At 35.6% G+C, this 24359-nt stretch overlaps 3 protein-coding genes and 2 pseudogenes across 5 annotated transcripts; all 5 read left to right on the top strand.

Moving 5' to 3' along the window:
- The first annotated feature begins 614 nt into the window (after nucleotides 1-614).
- Nucleotides 615-6741, top strand: PDE149 (integral membrane TerC family protein). The gene is made up of 14 exons (XM_059607193.2): nucleotides 615-828; nucleotides 915-995; nucleotides 1518-1657; nucleotides 1754-1830; nucleotides 2900-2987; nucleotides 3142-3222; nucleotides 3335-3391; nucleotides 4150-4231; nucleotides 4840-4889; nucleotides 5308-5364; nucleotides 5477-5555; nucleotides 6039-6097; nucleotides 6313-6370; nucleotides 6444-6741. The coding sequence occupies exons 1-14, from the start codon at nucleotides 723-725 to the stop codon at nucleotides 6533-6535; spliced, it is 1107 nt and encodes a 368-aa protein (XP_059463176.1). The 5' UTR covers nucleotides 615-722; the 3' UTR covers nucleotides 6536-6741.
- A 2333-nt stretch (nucleotides 6742-9074) lies between these two features.
- Nucleotides 9075-11342, top strand: LOC132162399 (putative serine/threonine-protein kinase CST; annotated as a pseudogene). The gene is made up of 6 exons (XR_015909381.1): nucleotides 9075-9243; nucleotides 9346-9608; nucleotides 9994-10132; nucleotides 10248-10384; nucleotides 10880-10994; nucleotides 11107-11342. The product of XR_015909381.1 is annotated as a putative serine/threonine-protein kinase CST (transcript).
- Nucleotides 11343-12320: 978 nt separating this feature from the next.
- Nucleotides 12321-13332, top strand: LOC148583436 (uncharacterized). Its single transcript, XM_088511420.1, has 2 exons — nucleotides 12321-12862; nucleotides 12954-13332. The coding sequence occupies exons 1-2, from the start codon at nucleotides 12321-12323 to the stop codon at nucleotides 13330-13332; spliced, it is 921 nt and encodes a 306-aa protein (XP_088367546.1).
- A 3102-nt stretch (nucleotides 13333-16434) lies between these two features.
- Nucleotides 16435-19417, top strand: LOC132191772 (glutathione S-transferase L3). 2 transcript variants are annotated; one of them, XM_059606863.2, is made up of 10 exons: nucleotides 16435-16543; nucleotides 16668-16742; nucleotides 16897-16957; nucleotides 17139-17225; nucleotides 17327-17425; nucleotides 17525-17627; nucleotides 17709-17785; nucleotides 18031-18138; nucleotides 18950-19030; nucleotides 19149-19417. In XM_059606863.2, the coding sequence occupies exons 1-10, from the start codon at nucleotides 16533-16535 to the stop codon at nucleotides 19158-19160; spliced, it is 714 nt and encodes a 237-aa protein (XP_059462846.1). In that variant the 5' UTR covers nucleotides 16435-16532; the 3' UTR covers nucleotides 19161-19417. The 2 variants fall into 2 exon arrangements, with proteins under 2 accessions (XP_059462846.1, XP_088367172.1); XM_088511046.1 differs by lacking the exon at nucleotides 19149-19417 and having other exon boundaries at nucleotides 18950-19060.
- A 3162-nt stretch (nucleotides 19418-22579) lies between these two features.
- On the top strand, nucleotides 22580-23703 carry LOC148583435 (protein ASPARTIC PROTEASE IN GUARD CELL 2 pseudogene; annotated as a pseudogene).
- Nucleotides 23704-24359: the final 656 nt, after the last annotated feature.

Raw genomic sequence — 24359 nt, 5'->3', positions numbered from 1 at the left:
ATGATTTTTTTTTTTTTTGTTGTTGCAATGTGGTCATTCCGTTTATAAATTCCGTCCTTTTTGACGGTTTGGAGGTCACATGCGTCTTACGGTATTTATTTTTTTGTTAAAAAACGTTGTTTATTATTTTAAAAATAGTTATTTTTTCATTTTTTAAAACTAATATTCATCTTGGTTAACTATTTATAGGAATAAGTCTCTACCAAATAAAAGAATAGTTATTTCATTATATTTTAGGACTGTATAGTCTACATTCGCTCTAACCAAATGGGCTCAAGAGCTTTGTTTGCCAATAGCTTAGAAAAAGAAAGTGGCCCCAAGATGTAGCAAGATTTAATTGATGTATGAAAAAATGAAAAATGTTTGATATTAAAAAGAAAAAAAAAAATTATTTTGTAATAATTTTTTTATTTGAATAATAATAAAATATGATTAGTGTGATATAAAAAATAGAAATGTTGGGAGTTGAATTTGAAGGGGTATGAATATTTCTTTTTAGTCCATTGGCAAAATCATCTCATAAATTTTAGGAAATGTTGACTCACCAATCAATCAATCAATCGGCCGTAACAACACCTGTCCCTATTGCGAAACGTGTCTGTCATGAAGGAAACTCTCCGAGTGGATCAAAGATTCAAAGGATAAGGTCCAAACTCGCTCTTAATTCCCTCTCTACTCTTTTGAATTCCGCACCAAAATCCTAATCCCTTCAAAGCTCAACCATGGGATTAGCTTCGGTCATCCACCCCGGCATGCCTAGGCTTTCGCCGGCGCCGAATTGGTCTCGCCTTCAACTTGCGCACCATCATATCATAAATTTTCGTACAGGTCTCAATCTTTCTCTCTCTTCGTGTATAAATGTATTGAATCACATATATCTCAGTTATTGTATCCCTCCGAATTTGGATTGGCAGTTGGTCATAGTCGTGGAGCTGAGTATTTTCCAATCGCCTGCTCCAGAGGAACCGAGCAGGAAGATCACTTATCTACCTCAGGTGAATTTGTGTGCGCATTATATTTTTCACTGCAATTTCGTTGACCAAGCAAGGGGAAGAATTGCAATGAACCTTAAATTTCTGTTTGTTGGATTCCGGTGTGCATGAATCATGATCTTTCTGTGTGTTGTCTCATTTGCTCTGAAGTTGCTAGCTATAAATTACTTGAGTACTTATACCCTGGCTCACGTACGTGCACACCCCTGTACACACTGTGATGAGGCTATGAATTTAAGGGCATTTACAAATAAGCATTATTTTATTTTCTCTTATCGTTTCTTTTTGAAATGTGAGGATATATAGTTTTCAGATTTGATTTTGATGTACCCAATTGCTTAACTTGTGCTAACTTGGTTCAAGTCTAACAGCTTTACAATGGCCTGCGTCAATGATTAAATTTGTTAAGTATTACCATCTATTGTGTTTGCTAAGGAATTTCTGATTTGCTCATCTTCATGATATGTCAACATTGTGTTGCTGTAGTTTAATTGAATTTAAAGCACTGGTGGAATGAATTTGCAGAAAGCAAGGGAATCGATTCTCCGTCATACAATGACAATATCCACACTGACCCCTCTAACACCCCCACTTCAGTCAGTAATCTAGAAAAAACTCAGGGGCACGAAACTTACATCTCCTCTGTTAGAACTGTTGCCTTGTGGGTGAGCACCATCTGAGCTGTCTTTGATTTGTGCACTTGAATGTATTGATTCTGTCATTATTTGGAGCGGTTTCATTTTAGTCATTAAATTGTATAGGTGTGCACTGCAGTGGCATTTGGCATTGGTATAGGTTTGAAAGAAGGATTTGGCAAGGCATCAGAGTTTTTTGCTGGGTATGCTGAATTTTGCGTTGTAGATGCTTTTCAACAACAATTAGATAGTTCACAATAAAGTTAATAAAGCTAAATCTGTGCTCAAACTACGTTCATAGTGGGTGACTCAAATTGATGTTGTCAAGGCTAAAATCTATTCTTCCTGAGCTCTCATGGTGTGGACTAGCATTATGATGATTCACATGCTTAAAATTTCTTTCCCAGCTACAGTTCCGATTTGGCAAAAACAGTTCCCGTTCAAACAATAAACAATGAATTGTAACTTGGTGATATTTCTTATCTGAGACTATTGTTTGTAGTTTGTGCAGCACTGTGAAGTTTTGTCACTCCTGAAAATAAATTTTAAATATGAAGGTTCAAGGATTATTTTTCAAAGTTCTCTACATAATTACTTTTAATTGTTGATGGAACATAAATGAGAAGAGCATATGCAGCTTGAAAAATTCATATACCTGAAACGATAAACATCTTGGATAATATATTTTTTTTGATAATTAATTGTTGTATATATCAAAAAGCGCAAGTGCCGCTAAGTACACAAAGAGTATACAAGACCAAGGCACTTCGAGCCCGAAACAACCCACGCTCACGCAGAGCTCCCCAAGGATACCCCCAAATTACAAAGCCAAACTAGCCCACAAGAAACCCCACAAGAACACCCACACAACCCTTAAAACTTGCCCATTGAAATATATTACTATCAATATGAGCTCTGTCTTTTGGTTTGCTCCATTGAAATCTCCCCCTCCCTTCCTGTGGTTCTTGGTTGGATTATGCTGATAGGGAAGTAGTCAACCTACAAGAATTTGAACTAGGGACGATACTTGCATCTTGCCTGTCCTAATAACTAATAAGGAATGTTTTATAACATAGCAGAGGTCGAGAAGATGGACAGAGGCATGGATTGACATATAAAGCATGAGCTTACAGTTCATAACTGAAATTTGTTTCTGACACCTTGGTTTATTTATTTTTTAAACTTTGTCTTCTACTTCTGCTGGGTTGAACTGAGTTAATTAGTTACTTTTGGATTATTTCCTTCCCAATGACCATTGTGGACCATTTGCAGGTATATATTGGAGCAAAGTTTGTCAGTGGACAATCTGTTTGTCTTTGTTCTGATTTTCAAGTATTTCAAAGTGCCCATTATGTATCAGGTGATGCTTTAACCTTATCTCCTTCGAATGAATATCGAATACCATATAGCCATAAACCTTGGGGCCCAGATTTAAATTATATGAAATTTGTTATTATTGTTTTATGTTAACAAATCCATAGCATGTTAATTGCTTTTATTTTCTGGATGTATAGAATCGGGTACTTTCATATGGTATTGCTGGCGCAGTTGTCTTTCGTTTGACACTGATCCTACTTGGAACGGTCACCCTTCAGGTAAATTTCTAGTTGTGCATGTTGTTTGCACAAGCTTGCATGAGTGTTGCTGTGTTTTAAGCAGCCTTTCTTTACATGCTCATTCTAAGAAATATTCGTTGTATTGTTTTAGAGGTTTGAAGCAGTGAACCTGCTACTGGCTGCAATACTCCTGTTCTCGTCATTTAAGGTGAACTTTCAAATGAACAACCCCCCACACCAAAAAAATAAAATAGAAGAGTATGGGAAGTGATCAGTTTTCTGTTAGTGGATCCACCTATTATAATTAGAGTTAATACGATGAGGCTACAGAGCTGCTTAAGAATATGCTTAGTGTCAACGCTGTTTATGTTGGAATCATATTGTAAAACTAGAATCTTCTTTTTCCGACTCATTTGGTTTGAAGGGAATAACGATTACTAACTACTTAGAAGTTCATGCTGATAAGTCCTGGTCAATCAGTCCCCTGCAAATCTGAGTTTAGTACAAGTCACTATAAAAGGAGGGGAAGAAGGTGAAGTATGTGGAGCAGAATTATTCCGATACTGAGGCCAGCAAATCAACAGTGAATTTTATCTTGTGATAACTGATAAGTATGCATGAGGCAACTTTCTGCAAATTATCGCATTTTTGACTAGCAATTGTTGACCAATGTTCCATGTGGGTGAGGTTTAATATCTGCATTAGAAACCAGAAAAATAATTGAGCTCGGAAAAACACCTTCAACTACTTGCCAATCGAACAGGAAGGAAAAATAAAAAAAATAAAAAGGAGAATGCAAAGAACTGCATTACAAATTCTGATTTTTTAGGTGCTTGAATGTGTCATTTTATGACAGTCTCTTGTTATTCATATCCCCGAGAAATTTTGTCTCTGCTTGTGGTCTTTTACACTGATTATTCTCGATTAAATTTCAAGTAACTAATAATTTTTGTTATCTTTTGATAGCTGTTTGCCAGTGAAGAAGATGACACTGACTTATCTGACAACTTTGTGGTGAAGACATGCCAAAGATTTATCCCTGTCACATGTAAGCTTATGCTGTGTACTTATTTCTTAGTTGGAGTATTGCTTGTTGGTTTTATGTATGCTTCCGAAGGCCAGTACTCTATTGGAATCTGATAATTTTTTGAGGCTGAGCCAATGCCATGCCTAGCTCAAACTCATGTTCAGTAAAAATTTAAACCTAGATTGTAGCTTTTCTTATAGATTCATATAGGTTTCGACATCTCCATCATTTAATTTTTAGTTTATACGTAGGAAAAACTATTGGACAAGACTCTTTGAGTTGAGTTTATACTTTTTAAAGTTATTGTATATATTATTTTTTTTTTCTCACAAATTGTGCTCCACTAAATTTCTATAGCCACCTATATAGCAGAGAGCGAACACCCAATTCTAGAAGTGAACATTGTTGCTTCTTTCCCATTTCTGGGACACCTTTTTGTATGGGCCATAGCATTGGTAGTTAATTTGTATGTGTTCCATCTTAGTAGATGATAGCAGTATTCATATGATAAAGAAGTTTCTTGGTGGATTTGAAATGGAGCTGGCATTTGGTTTCATAATTAGAGCTGATTCACTCCTCTCTCACTGATTTTTCTGGTCTAAAATCTCACCATCTTTTCTTTGTTGCAGCTGGTTATGATGGCAATCGGTTTATAACAACTCAGGATGGTGTGTGGAAGGTAGGTTGTTGATGATCTTGTTAAAAGTTTAAAATGTTAGTCTAGCCCATTGATGCTCTTTATTTTTCAACACATTTTATCTTTAGACAGATGCTTTTGTTTCTCCTGTGGTTATTAGTTATCTTGATTTTCTTGTTCTTTTTACTCCTACTAATTATGTGGCTCCTCTTGTATACTTCTTGTGTACTTGGAGCCGCCTTACGCTTTTAATAAAATCTGGATTACTTATCAAAAAAATATTATTGCATCATAGTCGGTGTATCAAACACATGGATGTGTAATAGAGCTGCATAAAAGTGTTGTTAAAACTTTTCTCTGGATCAGCATGTGGCATTTTTGCCTCTCAAAAAATTGAAGCATTTACTGTCTTAAATTAATTTGTACTCTATTTCTAACAGGTGTCAAACATTTTGGGCAGGCCACACCTTTACTTCTCACGGTAGCTGTTATTGAGCTCAGTGACATTGCATTCGCAGTAGGTTTTCCCATCCCTCAATCATGTGAGACATATAATATGGTTTTTACACTTTTGCCTTTCCTAGTTTATGTTGTTATGGGAAACTTGATAACTATTTCGTTTTCTTTAGGTTGACTCAATACCTGCAGTTTTTGGTGTTACACGGGACCCTTTCATAGTTTGTTCTTCTAATCTTTTCGCCATCTTAGGTAATTCTTGTCACTTTTGGTAGTCCTCACAGGTGCTATTTATGTCTTTGGAACTGAATTTTCATAGTATATTAAGTTGATGTATGTCCAAATTGGTTGTGGTTTGTTCTTGTGTTTCTTCCTTTTCTTATTATACCACGAGAACAAGTGTTTGGCCTTTTACACTTGTGACGATAATAAATGCAGTAGCTCTGGCTATAAAATGGTGGCGGCCTGTTTCTTCTTGACAGTGACATTTTGATCTGCAGTTTCAGTCTGCATTATTGATTTGAAACTATCACTTTAGAGTCATGTTTCTTTTACTGTTGTACAAGTATTTGGATTTTAAGTTGGAGTTAAACTATGGAGGAAAGATCATAAGATAATTAAATGACCTAACATTTCTCTCTATTATTGGTTGAAGGTCATTTTGGTATCTATTTGCTTAAGGTAATTGAATTCCTATTAAACGTAACTAGTTGGCCATATTTTCTCCCGCTGTAGGTTTAAGGTCACTTTACACCCTCATTTCTGAAGGCATGTCAGACTTGGAGTATTTACAGGTAAAAGTTTGTTTGCACTACCTGAATACATACACTTTTTTTTCACATATTCACCAACTTGGGATAAGGCAATAGTTCTCTTGGTGTTTGGGGCATTCCATCAAACAGTTGTGCTAGATTTTGGTGTTAAATATCATTTTCAATATCTTTTCGTTTTATATCCTTTCAATTTTGTATTAGTAGAAATCCACATTTCTCCTTTTGCTTTATATCAGCCATCCATTGCTGTCGTATTGGGCTTTATTGGGAGCAAGATGATCCTGGATTTTTTTGGTGAGTGTTTACTAATGTTGTTACCTTATCTTACAAGTAACCGAAATCAACATTTTTGCATTTCTTTCTACAGGATTCCATATTTCAACTGAGGCATCTCTTGCTTTTGTAGCCACCACTCTTACCACTGGTGTGTTGTTAAGTCTAATGAACAAGTCTGACTAACAAAAGCAAATCAAACACACAGGTGGCCCAAAACCCTGTATTTTATTTGTTCGTTGTAAGCACTGGCCAAGCAATCATATTGGAAAGAGCAACTCATATTTGATGGTCCAAAAGGAATGACCCATATATAATCAGTAGCTTAATTAACAATTTCTATTTTTGCCTCATTGCAGTAAGAAATAAACGAAGAAAAAAGTTTTTTTTTTTTTGTTTCCTCTAAACTGGTTGGAGGATTTTTTTTTTCTTCAATCCAGCCTATTGAACTGGCTTGTGTCTAAAATATATACGAGATGCATATGTTTTTTTTTAAAAGTACACGTGATAATCAAATGTTTTATTAAAAATTGGTCTCTTTACAAGGAAAAAGTCTTAACCAACATATGGATGAAGGGATGATTGGTTCAACCCTTCGTCCCTTCATGCATATGTAGATGTTTATATGGAAATCATATGAAGTAGATGTTTATAGGGAAATCATATGAAGTGGATGTTATTATTTTAGATCTAAGTAATTTGATGAATTACTCTTAAGAGATCACTGAGAATAGTGACAGTTGATGAGAGTTACTTATGAAACACACAAAAAGAAGTTCAATTCACTTGGGTTATTCTCTCAATTTCAATAAAAGGGTTATTCTCTCAATTTCAATAAAATGCAACTAGATCTAGTATGAATTGCGATCAAAACATATATATGGACGGAACTTATAACGAGGTCTTGAAAAATAAGTAATATTTGTTGGTTAATGTTATATATATTCTTATTTTTTCACATTCATTTTTACATTTCCTTAAGTGACTTTTAAAATTATCGTTGGATTAAAATTCAATAAAGATTTATTCCATATCCCAAATCTAATAGTAATTTTAAAAATTATCATTTTCACTATCTTGACATGACTTATTAAAGAAATCACGATCAAAGGGGGCCTGGGGGCATTATGTGTAGGAGGCAGAACGGTGGCCTTCGGCTGATTTTGGTGGCACCATTTGGCAGAGGAGGCAAATGTTGACATAGAAGTAATTCTCTTTTGAAATTAGATGTATTGAATGTGGAAGGTTTAAATTCAAATCATTGATTTGATTCTGTTTATGCAAGAAACATCCCCTTCCTACGTGTGCCCTCACCTAGGAAAAAAAAGTTAATTGCGGATCATAAAACAAACGGACAATTTTTAATACCCATACCAAAAAAGGAAAATTTTGAAATTTTGAAATTTTGACTCACCAAAACACAAGACAAAGAAAAGAAAGAAAAGAGAACCGTCGTCCACCCACTGGATTCCCTCCTGATTGTTCTGCTATCACTAAGAAAAGAGAATTGTCTCCCACACATTCTCTCTCTCTCTCTCTCTCTCTCTCTCGCTCTCGCTCTCTTTCTCACCATCTTAATTTCCACGAAGATCACATTTTTTCTTCGTTTATTTCTCTTTTTTCTTTTGAAGTTATTCTCTTTTGAAATTAGATGCATTCACCGTGGAAGGTTGAAATTCAAATCATTGAATTAATTTTGTTTATGTGAGAAATATCCCCCTTTCCTATGGGTGCCCTCACAATCATTTTCAGTCACAGAAATAGAGTTATAATCGAGCTGAGCCAAGTCAAGAGCTTTAAGATTTTAAGATTGACTCATTTACGAAAATGTTTATTCGAGTTGAGCTATGAAATGAGTGTTCAAGACTGGCTCGTTGAAGGCTCGGGCGAGCTCGAGCTTGTTGAGAATGTTATTTGAGCCGAGACAGGCTCAACTCGAACTCGAGCTAAGCTATTAAATAGTAAGTAACCATATAATATGTTAGTTTATGAATTAGCTAGATAGTATGTTAACTAATACACACATAAATATTAAGTAACCTATATAACATATATTACTTAATTACTAATATGCATACTTAAATTTATATAATTAATTTTTAGTAATATATTAATATATATTTGTACATATATACAAAATATATGAACGAGCTAACGAGTTGAGTAAACGATTTGGTCGAGCTTTAAACGAGCTGATCTCGCGAGCCTCTATCGAGTTTTCTCGAGGGAGTCGAGTGGGTATCATTTTCTAATCGAGCAAGTTTTTACAGTAACAAATGGGTTTGCATAATATGGAGCTCGAATTCGGATCAAACTAAACTGTGCGGGTATGGAGCGTTCGACAAACAAACAGTTTTCAATACCCATACCAAAAAAGGAAAATTCTGAAATTTGACTCACCAAAACACTAGTACTAGACAGAAAGAAAGAAAGAAAAGAAAAGAAACAACTGTCTGTCCTCGACCTACTGGATTCCTTCCGCGTAATATTTGATGACAAGGAAGCTAGATGAGAGAGGCATATGCGTTTTCGGCTCCTGATTGGTCCACTACTGCTGTCTCTTCTCTCACACATTTCTCACCACCTTAATTTCCACGAAGAATCAAATTAGAGGTCTAAAAACTAGCTTTTGCTTTTGTGCATGCCTAGCTTGTGGCCGTGTGGGGGCTAATCCTTTCCATTTTAGGAAGGTCCTTCCATGTCCTTTTTGGGTTTGGAAGAAAGCATGGAAGGGCTAAACACATCATCCATGCGCGTTGGCCTGGCTGTACTGGGACCATTATTGATCAAACACTTTCTTCTCTGTTATGTTTCTGATACATGTTGCAGGGTGTTGATCAAGATGGGTCTTTGCATATCTCTCTCTCATGAGCCTCATCCTGCCATTCCTGCAGGTACAAAGAGCACTCCAAAATTCTTTCAATCTTGCAGTAATTTTTCATTTTCTTCAATCTTTTTAACTTGTTCGATCATCTTGTTTTCCATTAATTTCCTAGTGGCATCAAGTAGTACTACAGAGGAAGCTGGTGGTTGGAAAATCTTGGAGACACCCAACCTTAAAAAATTCAGCTTTAAGGAGTTGAAGATTGCAACTGAAAATTTCAGCATCAACAGTTTTTTGGGCGAGGGAGAATCTGGGAAATTTTTCATGGGTTGGATGGATGAGAAGGCGCTTACACCTTCTAAGGTCGGCAATGGAATGGCAGTTGCTATCAAGAAATTTAACTCAGAAAGTCTGCAAGATTTTCCAGAGTGACAGGTATCTGCACTACTTTCAACTCTTTCTTAACCTACTGTTACTTCAATCATCCATATAGCCATTTCAGCCTTGCTAGCTCCCTGCTCTCTCTATTAATTATAATTTTATGAACACAAGGTTACAAGTACACTTAGTAAGACGCTAAACCTTAACAATTCTCCGCTACATGTTACAAAACAGAGTTTCCTCTTAATGTTTAGGGTGAGGGTACCTGTGATTCAACCCGGCCATAGGAGGCAGGGGGATTTGTGGAGGGAGAGGGATTTTTGAACAAAGATATTTTCCTGTTGCATAGAGCTAGCTACTTTGCTGCTTGTTTTAGACCTTCCGAATCTCACTATATATAGTAATATATATGTTCTTCCCTTTCCATTTGATTTTGCAGTCACAAGTAAATTTGTTAGGAAAGCTACATAATCATCCCAACTTGGTCAGGCTTTTGGGATACTGTTGCAAGGATAAAGAGCTGCTCCTTGTGTACGAGCACCTGCAGAGGGGAAGCTGGGAGGATCATCTTTTTCAAAGTATGAATTTCATTAATTAGGAGAAAATAATTGAGAACATGCATATGTAGAACTGCTTTTGCTTAAATATTGGATTATTTATTGTGTTAACTAAATGACCTTTCTGGTTGAGCAGGCAATCTTGAACCCCTTTCTTGGGACATACGACTGAAAATAGCCATTGGAGTAGCTCGTGGCCTGGCTTTTGTACGAAGTGTAGAAAACAGAGTCAGATACTGGAATTTTAAGGCCTCAAATATACTTCTTGATGGGGTTTGTTTCTCTTTGATATATATCATCTTTTCTATTTCTAGTTTTAGTTTAATGCTCTAATTTGTTGCTGATAATATATATAGGAACTCAAAACCAGATAGAAATTCTAGCTGCATGCCATGTTGATATGATAGGCGGTATCTGATCATTAGTCCAAATTCCTTTTTGTTTCCTTTGATATATATATATATATATATATATATATATATATATATATATATATCAAAGGAAACAAAAAGGAATTTGGACTAATGATCAGATACCTATTGTTTTGTTTTGGATGAGTAAAATGATTTCATTAAAAATCAAAAGACTCACTTAATTAACTACATGCAAAGTATATAAGAGAAACAACTAAACAGAAAAAGAAAAGAGATAGAAAAAGTCATGAAAACTTGAAATGTGCAAACAATCATACTCAATTACTTATCACCCAATACATATATAGTGATAATAATCTATGTTATTTATACTTGTCTTTTTAAACTCCCACAGAACTACAATGCAAAAATTTCAATTGGGTTGGCAAAATTGGAGCCTTCTAGTAGTGACAGGCCGGTTATCCTTAAGGGCACATATGGTTATGCCGCTCCGGAATGTGTAGAAACAGGTAATTAATGATATCTTTGGGCACAAATGCTAAAAATTTATTACTTTTATGCCTTCCATTGCATTAATTAATCTTCAACAGGTCATTTGACCATGAAGAGTGTTGTGTATAGCTTTGGTGTAGTGCTGCTTGAAATGCTAACAGGCCTACTAGTGTTTGATTCTAAGAGGCCGAGCGAACAGAAATCTCTGGTGTTGTGGAGGAAGCCATGTCTTTCCAGTAAGAGAAAGGTGAAAGCCATGATGGATACGAGGATGGACGGCCAATTATATTCATCCATGGCTATGTTGCAAGCAGCGCAACTCACTCTGAAATGCCTTGCGACTGACCATAGAATCCGACCTTCCATGAAAGAAGTTATGGAGGTCTTGGAAGAAATTGCTGTTTTAGTTTGATTCTGGGATTTTAATTGGAGTTTTAATATATTTATTCATCTAAATTTGTTTCATATATTATACAAACAAATAACACCTCAATAATTATTTCGGCTTCGACACCCACCTAAGTCAAGGTGGATTCGGGAATTTCAAAGCCTAACCGAAAGAGTGTGAAAGACGGTATCCGATTGGAAGACGAAATTCCTCTCACTAGCTAGCAGGTAATTAAAGAGATTTTTCTAAAAGCTGTCGTGCAAGCCATCCTTACAGACAGTATGAGTCTCTTTCTACTCCGGAAAGAACTATGCGATAAGATGAACAAGCTTATGCTGCAGAAGTTTTGATGGGGGCACAAGGAAAACGATCACAAAATCCATTGGATAAGTTGGGAGAGGCTAGGAAAAGAAAAGAAAAAAGGAGGTATCGGTTTTCGGAATCTAGTTTGTTTTAATAAAGCACTACTTGCAAAATAGTGATGGAGGCTTTTGAAAAACCCGGACAATTTGGCTGCAAAAATAATAAAGGCTAAGTATTATCCACATGGTGATTTGTTGAGGGCATCAATGGGAAGCCGTCCCTCGTAGGCTTGGCGTAGTCTTATGGAGGGGAGGGAACTTCTTAAGGAGGGTCTAATATAATGTGGAGAATTGGAAATGGGAGGCTGACTGGAATATGGACAGACAAATGGATACCCAAGGCCTCCACTTTCATGATTCAGACCCCTTGTCGAAATCTCCCTATTGATGCAAGAGTGGAGAGCTTATTAATGACAATCCGATTAGATGGAACACGGATCTCATCCGAGAAACATTTAATGCGGAGGAAGCTGACCTGATTTGTAACCTACCTCTTAGTCGTTATAGTCAGCCGGATAAGTTGATTTGGCATGCCTCTTCCAATGGGACCTTCACTATGAAGAGTGCATACCACCCGGAAAAGGAGAGGCTAGATGCAGCAAAAAGGGGAATGCTCCTATAGTGAAAGCACACAAGGGGTTTGGAAATTCATATGGAGTTTGAAGATCCCAAACACGGCAAGAGTCTTCTTATGGCGAGCATGTAGCAACATACTCCCTACAAAAGACAACTTACTGAGGAGGGGGGTTTTAAAGGAGGACACCTGCATCTTCTGTTGTCAAGCAAAGGAAACAATTCTACACATTCTCTGGGAGTGCCCGTCGGCCCAAGACGTTTGGTGTGCCAGTTTTCGAAGATTACAGAAAAGCCAGGTGAGGGGTAACAGTTTTGTTGAAATTCTGGAATACATGATGGAACGGCTGAGTACGGACAAAGTGGAGCAGTTTGGGATGATTGCAAAGAATATTTGGAAGAGGCGAAATGACGTACTGCATGGGGGTTCCTTTACCCACCCAAATGCCATAGTCAGGAATGCGAGTGAACTGGAATATTTGTACCGACATGCAAACGCCCCAAGACCGAATGAGGGGACTCTAATCCAGCGTGAATCAATATGGAAGAAGCCTCCGCGGGGGTGCTATAAGGTCAAGACGTGGCCATCGAAGCCCAGAAAAAACAAATGGGAGTAGGGGTGGTTATTCGGGATGAGCAGGGACTTGTTGCAGCTGCACAGGGAAGACACTTCTTGCAGTCTGTGAACCAACCACTGCTGAAGCGATGGCTGCTCTAGTGGCGGTGCAACTCTGCCACGACCTGGGGTTTTATGATATAGTGATGGAAGGAGATTCACTGAATGTAGTAAAAGCACTCAAGGAGAAGCAGCCAATCTTGCATAGATATGGACATGTTGTTGCAGATACCCTTTTTCTCCTAGGGTTAATGAGGAGCTGGGATATTGGGCATGTTAACAGAGGAGCAAACCAGGCAGCTCACAATCTTGCTAAAGAGGCATCGAAGAGTTATTTAGATAGAGTTTGGATTGAGGAAACTCTCACGTGTATTTCTATTTGTATTATTTTAGAGCAGTTAGCTCTATCTTCGTAGAGCCTTTTGGCCCTTGTTTTCTTATTTGTTGAATGAGAAGTAACATCTCATTTTTTCAACAAAAAAAAAAGAAAAGAAAAGTGAAGGTGGATTCAGTTCCCAGGGGTAATTCAATCGGCCGGAAATTACACCTTATGAAGCGGGGGTTACTAGTTTGAATCACTCTTCCCCTTTTGTGTGGACATGTAAGAAAATAATTTTATTTTATTTTTTGTTTTTTGTTTTGTTTTGTTTTTTTTTGTTTTTGTTTTAAGTATGGAAAAGAATGAAAAGAATGACAATAGTAGATGTTCTACCATTTCTCTAAGCTTTTGGCGAAGAACTCACTGCTAATATTGATTATAAAGACTCCGGTCTCATGTGGCTACTTTTGCTTTGGTAAGATATTTGAGAACCTGGTCGCTAAAACGGAAACATTCTTGTCTTGGCACACAGCAACCTTGTTCCCAATTTCTTTTCAATGGAATGAGTAGCCCAATTTTGATTCGAAAACTATATATACGACAAAACGGAACCAATCTTGTCTTGGCACACAACAACCTTGTTCCTAATTTCTTTTCAATGGAATGAGTAGTCCAATTTTGATTTGAAAATTATATATATGACAATCGTCGCTGATGATGAAAGAAAATCTGTCACATATTAATAAGAAAATAAGCATATATATATATGATTATTTTATTTGATAGTAAAGTTATACAAGTAATGACATCTATCCATTCAGACTATTCGTCTTTAAGAAAACAAAAAAACAAACGTAAACGACAATTGGATTGATAATAAAATCGAATTTAGGGTCTTCAGCTCTCTATGATGATTCTTTTATGGGAAATGTTAGGTATTTTTTTTTGATATTCTCTCAATTGTGATGTGATTTTTAAAATTATCAATAAATTAAAAGTCAATAATAATAATTTTAAATTCAATGATAATTTTAAAAGCCATATTACAGTTAGAATAACGCCAGTATAACACTATAACAACACCTAACATTTTCTTTCTTTTAAATATTAAACTATATATATATATATATATATGAACCATTTTATATACATATATCAGATTTCTTGAGATTTACTGTATTATTATATTATATTAGATGCCCATTTTTCCTTTGTTCCTTTTTTAAATTATGACTTTTGTGAATTGCGTTTTCATTGAATAAGAGGTCGGGATTCAGCCATCTCATCTGGCCTGGCGGTCACCGTTGGATTCAAAACCTTTCAATGATTAACGAAACCCATCGGATAGAAATGAGAGACGCCACAACCTTATCATGAACCAGCCCTCTCCAATTCCCTACGACACATAAAAAGTTTATTCGAGAGTCTATATTTTATTTTTTTACAGATATTTTTTACCAATTAAATTGTAAGAAGCATTCTCAATGGAGGAGCATATTTTTATGTAAAATGGCTTCTTAAAATTCACTTTTATCTAATTTAGCGAAGCCATTTTTATATGTCTCTATATCCGATTAGCTATATTTATATCTATTCTATTAAAATATTATTAAAAGCAATAAAAGTTTTGGAAAAAAGAGAACATGTGAGAGTAAAAATGAGAAAAGTTTTGGGAAAAAGAGAACATGTAGAGAAAAAGTAAGAAACGATTTGGGAAAAAGAGAAAATAGGTGAGAAACAATGAAAAATAAAATAGCTCCCTTGAAAAGTGCTGCTACATTTAGCTTTTTTTTAGCTCTTCCAATTAAATATCTATTTTACATTTTCTTTTGGCTAATCCAATGTAGGGGGTTTTTTAAACATTTGAAGAGCTATTTTAGATAAAAATAACATTTAGCTCTTCCATTGGAAATGTTCTAAGAACTTTTATAATTTAGCCTTTAAAAAATGACATATGCTCCTTACGTATATGATATGTACATATTTTTATATTAATGTTATCGAAAAGCATATGAAAAGATTAAAAAAAATATGTAATTCTCATAAGAGACAAATGTCAGTTGAAAAAAAAAAAAAAAAAAAACCATTTTTACTTTTTTAGAGGCTTTAATTGTAAGAATTCTTACATTCCAATTTATAGAAAAATTGGGTCCGTCATTTTGTTAGTATATTTAATTATTTAAATAATTAAAATAACGTGAATACCTTTTAACATTCACCGAATCCAAAAAGTGGATTAGAATCCTAACATTTTGATGTCTAAATTATTTTTTACAAAAAAATATAAAAAAGTCTTTCAAACTAATCGCTGTTGCGATAGAGCCTTCACAATGTTCAAAAGGTATATTAAGTAGTCAATCAAACTATCAAAGTGTGTCAAAAATGTCACATATTTTATTATATTCCTATAATACCCTTTTTCTTTTAAAAACTAAATAAAATAAAAAATAAACTAAATTATTTTTTAAACAAAAAAAAAAAAAAAACCCAAGGGGCAAATAAATACAATTTTTCTTTTAGAATAAATAAAATATTAGTCACTGTAGTTGGCTTAAATTACAAATCATTTGTACGGTATAAAAAAATATAGATAAATACAAAATCAAACCATATGGTTGGCTTAATTGGCAACCACCCCTTTCATTTTTTATTTTTTATTTTTTTTTTTCATTTTTTCATTATATATATATATTTTAAAAAAATAATTTTTTAGTTTTTTATTTTATTACTTTATTAATTTTTTTATTTTAGTTTTTAAAAGAATAGGGATATTATAGGAATATAAAAACACATGTGGTCTTTTTGACACACTTTAATAGTATGATGAACTACTTTAATACATTTTGAATATTATGAAGCTCTGTACAACTGTTAGTTTGAGAGACTTTTTTATATTTTTTCCTTTTGTTTTTTTATATGTCAACACAAAACAAAGAAAAAGAAATCGAAATTCAATCTAGTAACTTCTAATTTACCCGATTCAACTACCTTCGACACCAAATTGCTTTTTGCTTATTAATATATGAGACTTTTTATAGTAAGGGATAGACTAGCGGAAAACTGTATGGATGAACAGATCTCAAAAACGGGTCAAATTCCTAATAATCCGACAGCGAAATTGCTGGATACGCCCACGTGGCAATCACGTTTCGTCACTGCTCGCGACTTCAAGGGATCGGAACTGCTATATAAGGAGGGGCCGCGTGAACCTAGACACCATTGCGCATCAGAGTAGAAAGTACGAACAAAATTAAGCTTGGAAGTCTCTGGACGACAACACCACCACGATCATCATCAATGGCTGCATCGTAAGTGCTTAGGAGTTCGAAATTTTCCATTTTCTCAATTGGGTTTTCCGTTCGGGGACTCTGGATTTGTGCATTCTTGTCAAAATCTGGAAGATTGTTTACTTAACTTTTCTGGGTTGTACAGGAGTGTGCAAGAGCATCTTCCCCCATCATTGGATGCCACTTCCCACCCACCTCCTCTCTTTGATGGAACTACAAGGTTCACTCTGCTCTCCTAATCGTTTCTTCTTTCTTTTTTTGCTACATGTTTTTGTTTTTGTCCCATCCACTGTCCTTACTCTGTGTTTGTTTAGGATTTATCTATAGTTTTTACCCCGTGTGCTAAAATGAACTTGGATTTTGTTTTTTCGAAGGTTGTACATCTCTTACTCATGCCCATTTGCACAGCGTACGTGGATTACCAGGAATTATAAGGTTGTTTTCATTTCTTAATTTGTCTATAGACTTCTTTTTTTTTTTGGTGCTCAAGTTATCTGACACTGCTTTTCTAACTCCTAATTTGGATTAAGAGACAGACCCTTTACTCCTTTAGGGATCATTTGTCATTTTCTGTTTTTTAATTAATATTTATGTTTCTGAAAATTTTTTGGTGCAGGGATTACAAGAGAAGATTAAATTAGTCCCAATCAACCTTCAAAACAGGCCTGCTTGGTACAAGGAGAAAGTCTACCCTGAAAACAAGGTGATGATTTTGGAAGAGACATGCCTGGGTTGATTTTTTTATTTTTTATTTTTAAAATTGTGATATCCATTTCATGTTTAACACGTATTCTATATTAACAGGTGCCATCATTGGAACACAATGGAAAAGTCATTGGGGAGAGTCTTGATTTAATTAAGTATATAGACAGCAACTTTGAGGGGCCTTCTCTTGCGCCCAATGTAAGATTTTGTGCCCTTGTTCAAGAACGGCTCTCTCGTTCTGTTTCAGTTTCTGTTTCCCCTGGAATTTGACTAAAGTAATGCTGGAAAATATTGCAGGATCCTGCGAAAAAGGAATTTGGTCAAGAGTTGATAGCCTACACTGACACCTTCAACAAGACAGTGTTTACATCATTCAAAGGAGATCCAGTAAAAGAAGCTGGTAAGAGTTAGAACTTGCTGCCTTTAGGGATAGCATTTTGTGTGGAAACTGGGTTGACTAATAACCTTGAACTCGCATCAGGTCCTGCTTTTGATCACTTGGAAAAGGCTCTTCATAAGTTCGATGATGGGCCATTCTTCCTTGGCCAATTCAGTGGTGTAAGTTGAATTCTTGATTATGTTTTTTTTTTCCTTCAAGTGCGAGCTGCATGCTTCTTCTTGATGTTGGACCTAACATTTATAGATTGTGTAAGTTTAGTATTATACTACAGAAAATGATCATGTTGATTTATATGCGGAAATTGAAAACGGATAATATGATTATATATATAACAGTATTTTCCATGATTCTATTGTTCCCCCATTGATATGTGATTGAATTATGTGTCTGTGATGATCTTCAGGTGGACATTGCTTACATTCCATTTGTTGAAAGATTCCAAGTCTTCTTATCGGACGCATGGAAGTATGATATCACAGCAGGAAGGCCTAAACTTGCAAAATGGATCGAGGTACATTGTAAAACCATGAGATTGCTTTTGCCAATTACCATTAAGCTCTACTCCCTGGCATTTGCCTCTCCCATTGAATTAGTCTGCTGAATCTGCAATTCAACAACATCTACATTCTACACTAGTTCAAGTTATTATTTCTAAAAGTTTTCGTGTTAGCACAAAATGGGTAGGAACATGTAGTAAAGACTTGGAACTTGGGGTTTAAAGTAGCACTCTAGAAATATATAATGAGATATATAATATAGAAGAGAGAAGAGAGTAGAAGCGAGAAAGAAACTGATGAAATTGTTAGGGCTTCATCTTGAATATTTTGAAGTATCATAATTTGTATTATAATGATATCTATTTATAGAGAGGCTAGGAGTGCTGAATAAGAAAGCCTAGGCTAAATAAGGAAGAAAATAAACCTAAATCATAATATTTAAAATGTTCTAACAAGCACCACAGGGTTTAAAGTCTTGTGAGTTTTGAGTTGTGACAAAAGCCTCACCTTGCCTCCAAAGAGGCAGTCTCATGTCTGCTTTTGCTGTAAATGAATGTGGATTGATGGGTAGTAGATATCTTGTACTGATTCTCATGATGTCCTACTGGTTTATACCTTTTGCTGTAAATGCTTAGTTAATTGAATCTGAGCATACTCTTCTATGCAAGCTTAGAAGCAATCATCCCACCTGCAGCATGACAGGGCACTTATGCTGTTTCTTTTTACATTATCTTCACCTTAAACTTGACTTTGAAAGAGGCATGAGTCCCAATGTATCATACTTTGGTTCTTGAATGGTAATGATTCTTGCTTACCCTTGTGCAGGAGGTAAACAAGATCGATGCTTATAAGCCAACAAAAACTGATCCCAAAGAGCTTGTTGAATTCTACAAGGCCCGCTTTTCGGTACCTGCTATTTAGTACACTGCATTATGAATTTGGTTTCGTTAAGAGGTTTTTAATCTTGTCTTTGTGCAAATTGTGCTTTCTTCTGACCCCTCTTCAATCTGTTCTTCTTTCTCAGGGTCAGCAGTGAAAATGCCAGCAGGTGTTTTGAACACAAAGTGAAATAAAGTGGCTTTGAGCCTCTATGTAATGTTTATGTAAGAATGCCTTGTGTGTGTATGTAGAAGTTGAAGATATGGGCTGCTACATCTGGGTATCAGGTGTGGTCAGCATGTATGGATTATCTAAATAAATACAAGTCATTACTGTACTGTACTGAAAAGTTAGTATTTAATGATGATTATGTTTTGTTTTTTTAACAAATAAAATTGATCGATGAGTTTTATATCTTTTGATGTGACATGAACAAGTTGCCATATCAACCTTGTGAAATTCAAAGAAAGAAAAGAAAAAAAAAAAAGTCAGTGGAGGCCGCGACCTCCACCCCCACTGATTTTTAAAGTAGGAAAATAAAATAAAATAAAATAATTGGTCCATTGATGGGTTTTACTCATTTTAAAAATTATACCTACATTTGTAAAAAGAAAAAAAAAAAAAAAATCACTTCCTACGTTTTATTATGATTAAAAATCACTCAGCTTTTTCTTTTTCATTTAAATTGTTGAAGGACTTTCTACCAAATCATTGGTGGCCACGTCAAGGCAATCACCAAGTCACCGACCATTACATGTAAAATTTGTAGGGATATCAAGGTAATTACGGTTAGTGGTTATTGGCAAAAATTGCTAACCATAACCATTTTAGCGGTTATTAAATTTTACTAACTGCTGGTTAACGGTTAATAAAATAGGTAACCGGACGTTATAACCGCTTTTTCAAAATTTGGCCTTTTTTTGGGGTTTTTTTTTTAAAAAATTATTGTAGCATTTTTTATCCCCATCTGTTTTTTGTATTTTTAGTGTCTTCTTGGGCCAAATTGTTATAAAAATAGCCCATATTGAAAAATCAAAAAATATTTGACCACAAATTTACATTTACTTGTACTTTTTTTAAAAAAACTCCTTAAATATTAAATCATAACCAATTAACTTTTTTTAAAAATAAAAAATAAAAAAAAATCACAACATATAAAATAAATTTCAACACAACATATAAAAAAAATTAAAAAAAGTTCAAATAAAACATTAAATGATACAACTAAAATATTAAAACTTTATCAATCCTTGTACATAATATACTCTCATTTGGTCTCTAACAAATCCTGTGAACATCAAAAAAAGAAAAGTTATAAACATAAACATACTAATATTAAGGCACAATTACACATATCAAAAAATTGTTAAAAAATTGCTCAATTTCTTTTTTTAGAAAATGGTTAAAAAATGGTCAAAACAGTGTTTGAAGATATAAACTATAAAGTTTCAAAAATATTTTATTCAACTACAAACTTATGTCTTTATAAATTTATATTTTTAGTTTAGCAACTGAATCAATAGTTTCGTTATATGTGAAAATGTGGTTATAAGGGTTATTTTAAATGTTTTTTTTTTTTTTTTCAAAAAATGGTGAAAATATTGTTCAAAAAATACGCATTAATACTTCAATCGTGCTTATAAGTAACACATTGTTTAATCCAATATCAATTACTTAATTTGATATTATACGAATCACATTATCATTGTACATTAATAATAATATAATATGATTAATTTGAATAAAGTATTTGAATTGTCATTAAACATTATCATTGTGATTTAATTATCTAAAACAAAAATTTGATTTAATTATTAATGTTCAATTGATTATATTAGATATATAAATATTATTATAATTATAATTACAAAAATATATTATATAAAAAATACGGTTAGCAGTTAGTGGTTAGCAATTAAGCGATTAAATGGTTAGCGGTTATAGCGGTTAACGGTTAGTGGACGGTTATTAATCGCCCACCTTGACACCCCTAAAAATTCGGAATTCTTATTATATCTGGCAAAAGAAAATCTGTGGATGGAGGCTGCTAAATTGAACCAAGCAAAGCTTTTTAATGTCCAGAGGAGTCCTATTTTCCTTCCATAGCACGCGATCAAGAGTGCCAAAAGCATTGATGAGAAAAACTTGGTAGGAAGGGTTATGAGAGTCCTTTGCTTCAATTAATTACTCGAATAAAATTAATTACCGGATTTTTTTTGGTTCAATTTCCTCTAAGGCATAAAACCGAAAATAATATAAAAAATAAACATCGTACGTACTCGTATCCAATCTATTAAGCCAACGGAAAATTCAAACCTTCATCAAAAGACAATTAACTACAACAAGTCAGCCATCCACAATTTACAACCTCAAAATAACATCAAACAAACAATTCAAGATCCAAAAAATCCAACTCTTCATTCGGCCATCTACTAAGCAAGAATCAAAACACTCAAAAATCAACCGTCTAAAATCCCAAGATCATCCCTTCATTTTTATTTTTGCAGTTCTTCCAAGATGTTCGTTCTTTCAGCCACAAGCTAGCAGTAATAAATGAAGGTAAATTGGATGTTTCAACCATTTGCATTATATCTGAAACAGAAAGCAATAGAAAGATCAATTCACATGCACTATCATATTCTTAGAATTCGCTTTTTGGCTTATTTGAAAAAAAGAGTGGTCTAGCGCATTGTAAAGGATTGTTTCCGAGTAGAGATAAAGATAGCGTTTTACTCCTTTCTCTGCTTCCCATCACCATAAACAGTCAATGATTCCTTCCTGGTCCTTAGTGCCCTTGTAATTATTGATGAAGTAACAAAATAATACTCAGATAAAGAAAAAGAAGAAATGACAAATGAAAACTAGTGTAAAATTAACCTTACCCAATTCAATCTTTCGAGCTTTCTTTGTGTTTCTCCAAATTAAGAAAAAGGATTTGTCCACGAAATTCAATAACCTTTAGCTTTAGAGAATCTGATTTATTGCCTTTCGTGTGTTTATATGCATCAACCTTAACGATTAAGCTAAACTCAGTATAAGGAAACTCAAAGACTGAAAACTTTGGGAGGATGGAAATTGGAATATAATTATATACTAATTTTTGAAAAACAGAGATAACACAAACACACATGACTGCAACTTTGATAATAAAGTGACGAGTGGGAGGAGGAGTGACCCGGCCATATATGCATCCTAAAGGGACTTTTTCTGCGTGCAAACTTGCCCATATGCTCTGCTGTTTCAATCTCGAAAAACAGAGCATAACAGAGCATTATGGCATCTCTCCTCTCTTCTTTGTAGAAAACATAATTGACTTGTTTACTACATGTGATGAAACTCATTTTTCACTTAACCATTACGAATTTGCAGATTACAGAAAAATGCACTTAATTAATCACGCATTAGCTATTATAAATAGGGGTACTGTTATGTATCCACTCTCACAAGCAAGAAAACAGCAATGCCGTCTCTCTTCTTACCATACTGATCATCACCTTCATCAACCCCATATTCACCTCAGCTTTATCACAACCTCCGACCCCTCCAATACCATCAACAGTACCTCCGGGTCTCCTCATGTCTGCGGTGATTTTTCCCCAGACATTTGGAGTATATCTTGTCGGGATAGCAGTGGGTACCCCTCCTATTAGCCAGCATATGATTATGGACACTGGCAGTGATGTTACGTGGTTTAAGTGTAAACCCTGTAATTGTCTCCAAATTCCACGCGTATTCGACCCACTCCTTTCCACTTCCATTTTGGTAGTTCCCTGCGACTCCCCTGCCTATAATCACTTTGGTTGCAACAACAGTCAGTATACGAATGAAGTCGACTACATGGACGGCTCCTTCACCAAAGGCGTGCTTATGCTCGAAACGCTCACATTTGGAAGCACCGGTGTTCTCAATGTGTTTGTTATGTTCTCACCGGCGGCTTGGTGACTGAAGCCAATGGCCTGCTAAGCCTCGGAGGTGGGCCATTGTCATTGCCAACTCAGCTTCGACTTCGTGGATTGGCTGGCATTTTCAGCTACTGCTTGCCAGATTCAGCTCAAGGCTCACTGGATTGGTTGAATTTCAGCCTTCCAAGAGCAATGCTACATGCGGGAACAGCATGGATCCCCTTGCTCTGCAACCCAAACACACCAACTTTCTACTATGTCGGGCTGTCCGGCATTGGAATCGGAGACGTGCGACTGCCCATTCCCAAAAACACCTTCAAGCTGACAAAAAAGGGCTTTGGATGAGTGATTATTGATTCCGGCACAACGTATTCCCACCTACCAACGCCTATTTACGAGATTTTTCGCAACGCTTATGTTGCAAAAACGAAAAATATTCTTCCTCGGATCTCCTTTGAGAACCCCATATTTGACACGTGCTTCAACCTATCCGGCTTAGAGTCGATTCAAGTTCTGAACGTGTCATTTTTCTTTTCAGCCGGTCCAATATTGACGTTAAAAAAAAGGAACATTCTAGTTGAGCAACAACCTATTTTTGGCGAGGGCATTTTTTGTTTAGCATTTGTCCCAACTAATTACACTATGTTCATTATAGGGAACGCTCAACTATGTTCAAACCTAAATGAACATATTATGAAAGTCGATGTGTTTGGGTTGCGAAGCAAGGGGATCCATGCTGTTCCGGCATGTAGCATTGCACTTGGAAGGCTGAAATTCAACCAACCCAGTGAGCCTTGAGCCGAATCCGGCAAGCAGTAGCTGAAAATGCAAGCCAATCCACGAAGCTGAAGCTGAGTCGGCAATGACAATGGCCCACCTCTGAGGCCTAGCAGGCCCTTGGCTTCAGTCACCAAGCCGCCGGTGAGAACATAACAAACACATTGAGAACACCGGTGCTTCCAAACATGAGCGTTTCAAGCATAAGCACGCCTTTGGTGAAGGAGCCGTCCATGTAGTCGACTTCATACGTACACTGACTGTTGTTGCAACCAAAGTGATTACAGGCAGGGGAGTCGCAGGGAACCACCGAAATGGAAGTGGAAAGGAGTGGGTCGAATACGCGTGGAATTTGGAGACAATTACAGGGTTTACACTTAAACCACGTAACATCACTGCCAGTGTCCATAATCATATGCTGGCTAACAGGAGGGGTACCCACTGCTATCCCGACAAGATATACTCCAAATGTCTGGGGAAAAATCACCGCAGACATGAGGAGACCCAGAGGTACTGTTGATGGTATTGGAGGGGTCGGAGGTGGGGTCGGAGGTTGTGATAAAGTTGAGGTGAATATGGGGTTGATGAAGGTGATGATCAGTATGGTAAGAAGAGAGAAGAGAGACACCATTGCTGTTTTCTTGCTTGTGAGAGTGGATACATAATAGTACCCCTAT

Source organism: Corylus avellana, chromosome 10 (assembly GCF_965113065.1).
Source record: "Corylus avellana chromosome 10, dhCorAvel1.hap1.2, whole genome shotgun sequence".
NCBI classification, from domain to species: Eukaryota; Viridiplantae; Streptophyta; class Magnoliopsida; order Fagales; family Betulaceae; genus Corylus; species Corylus avellana.
This window is presented reverse-complemented; position numbering and strand designations above follow the sequence as displayed.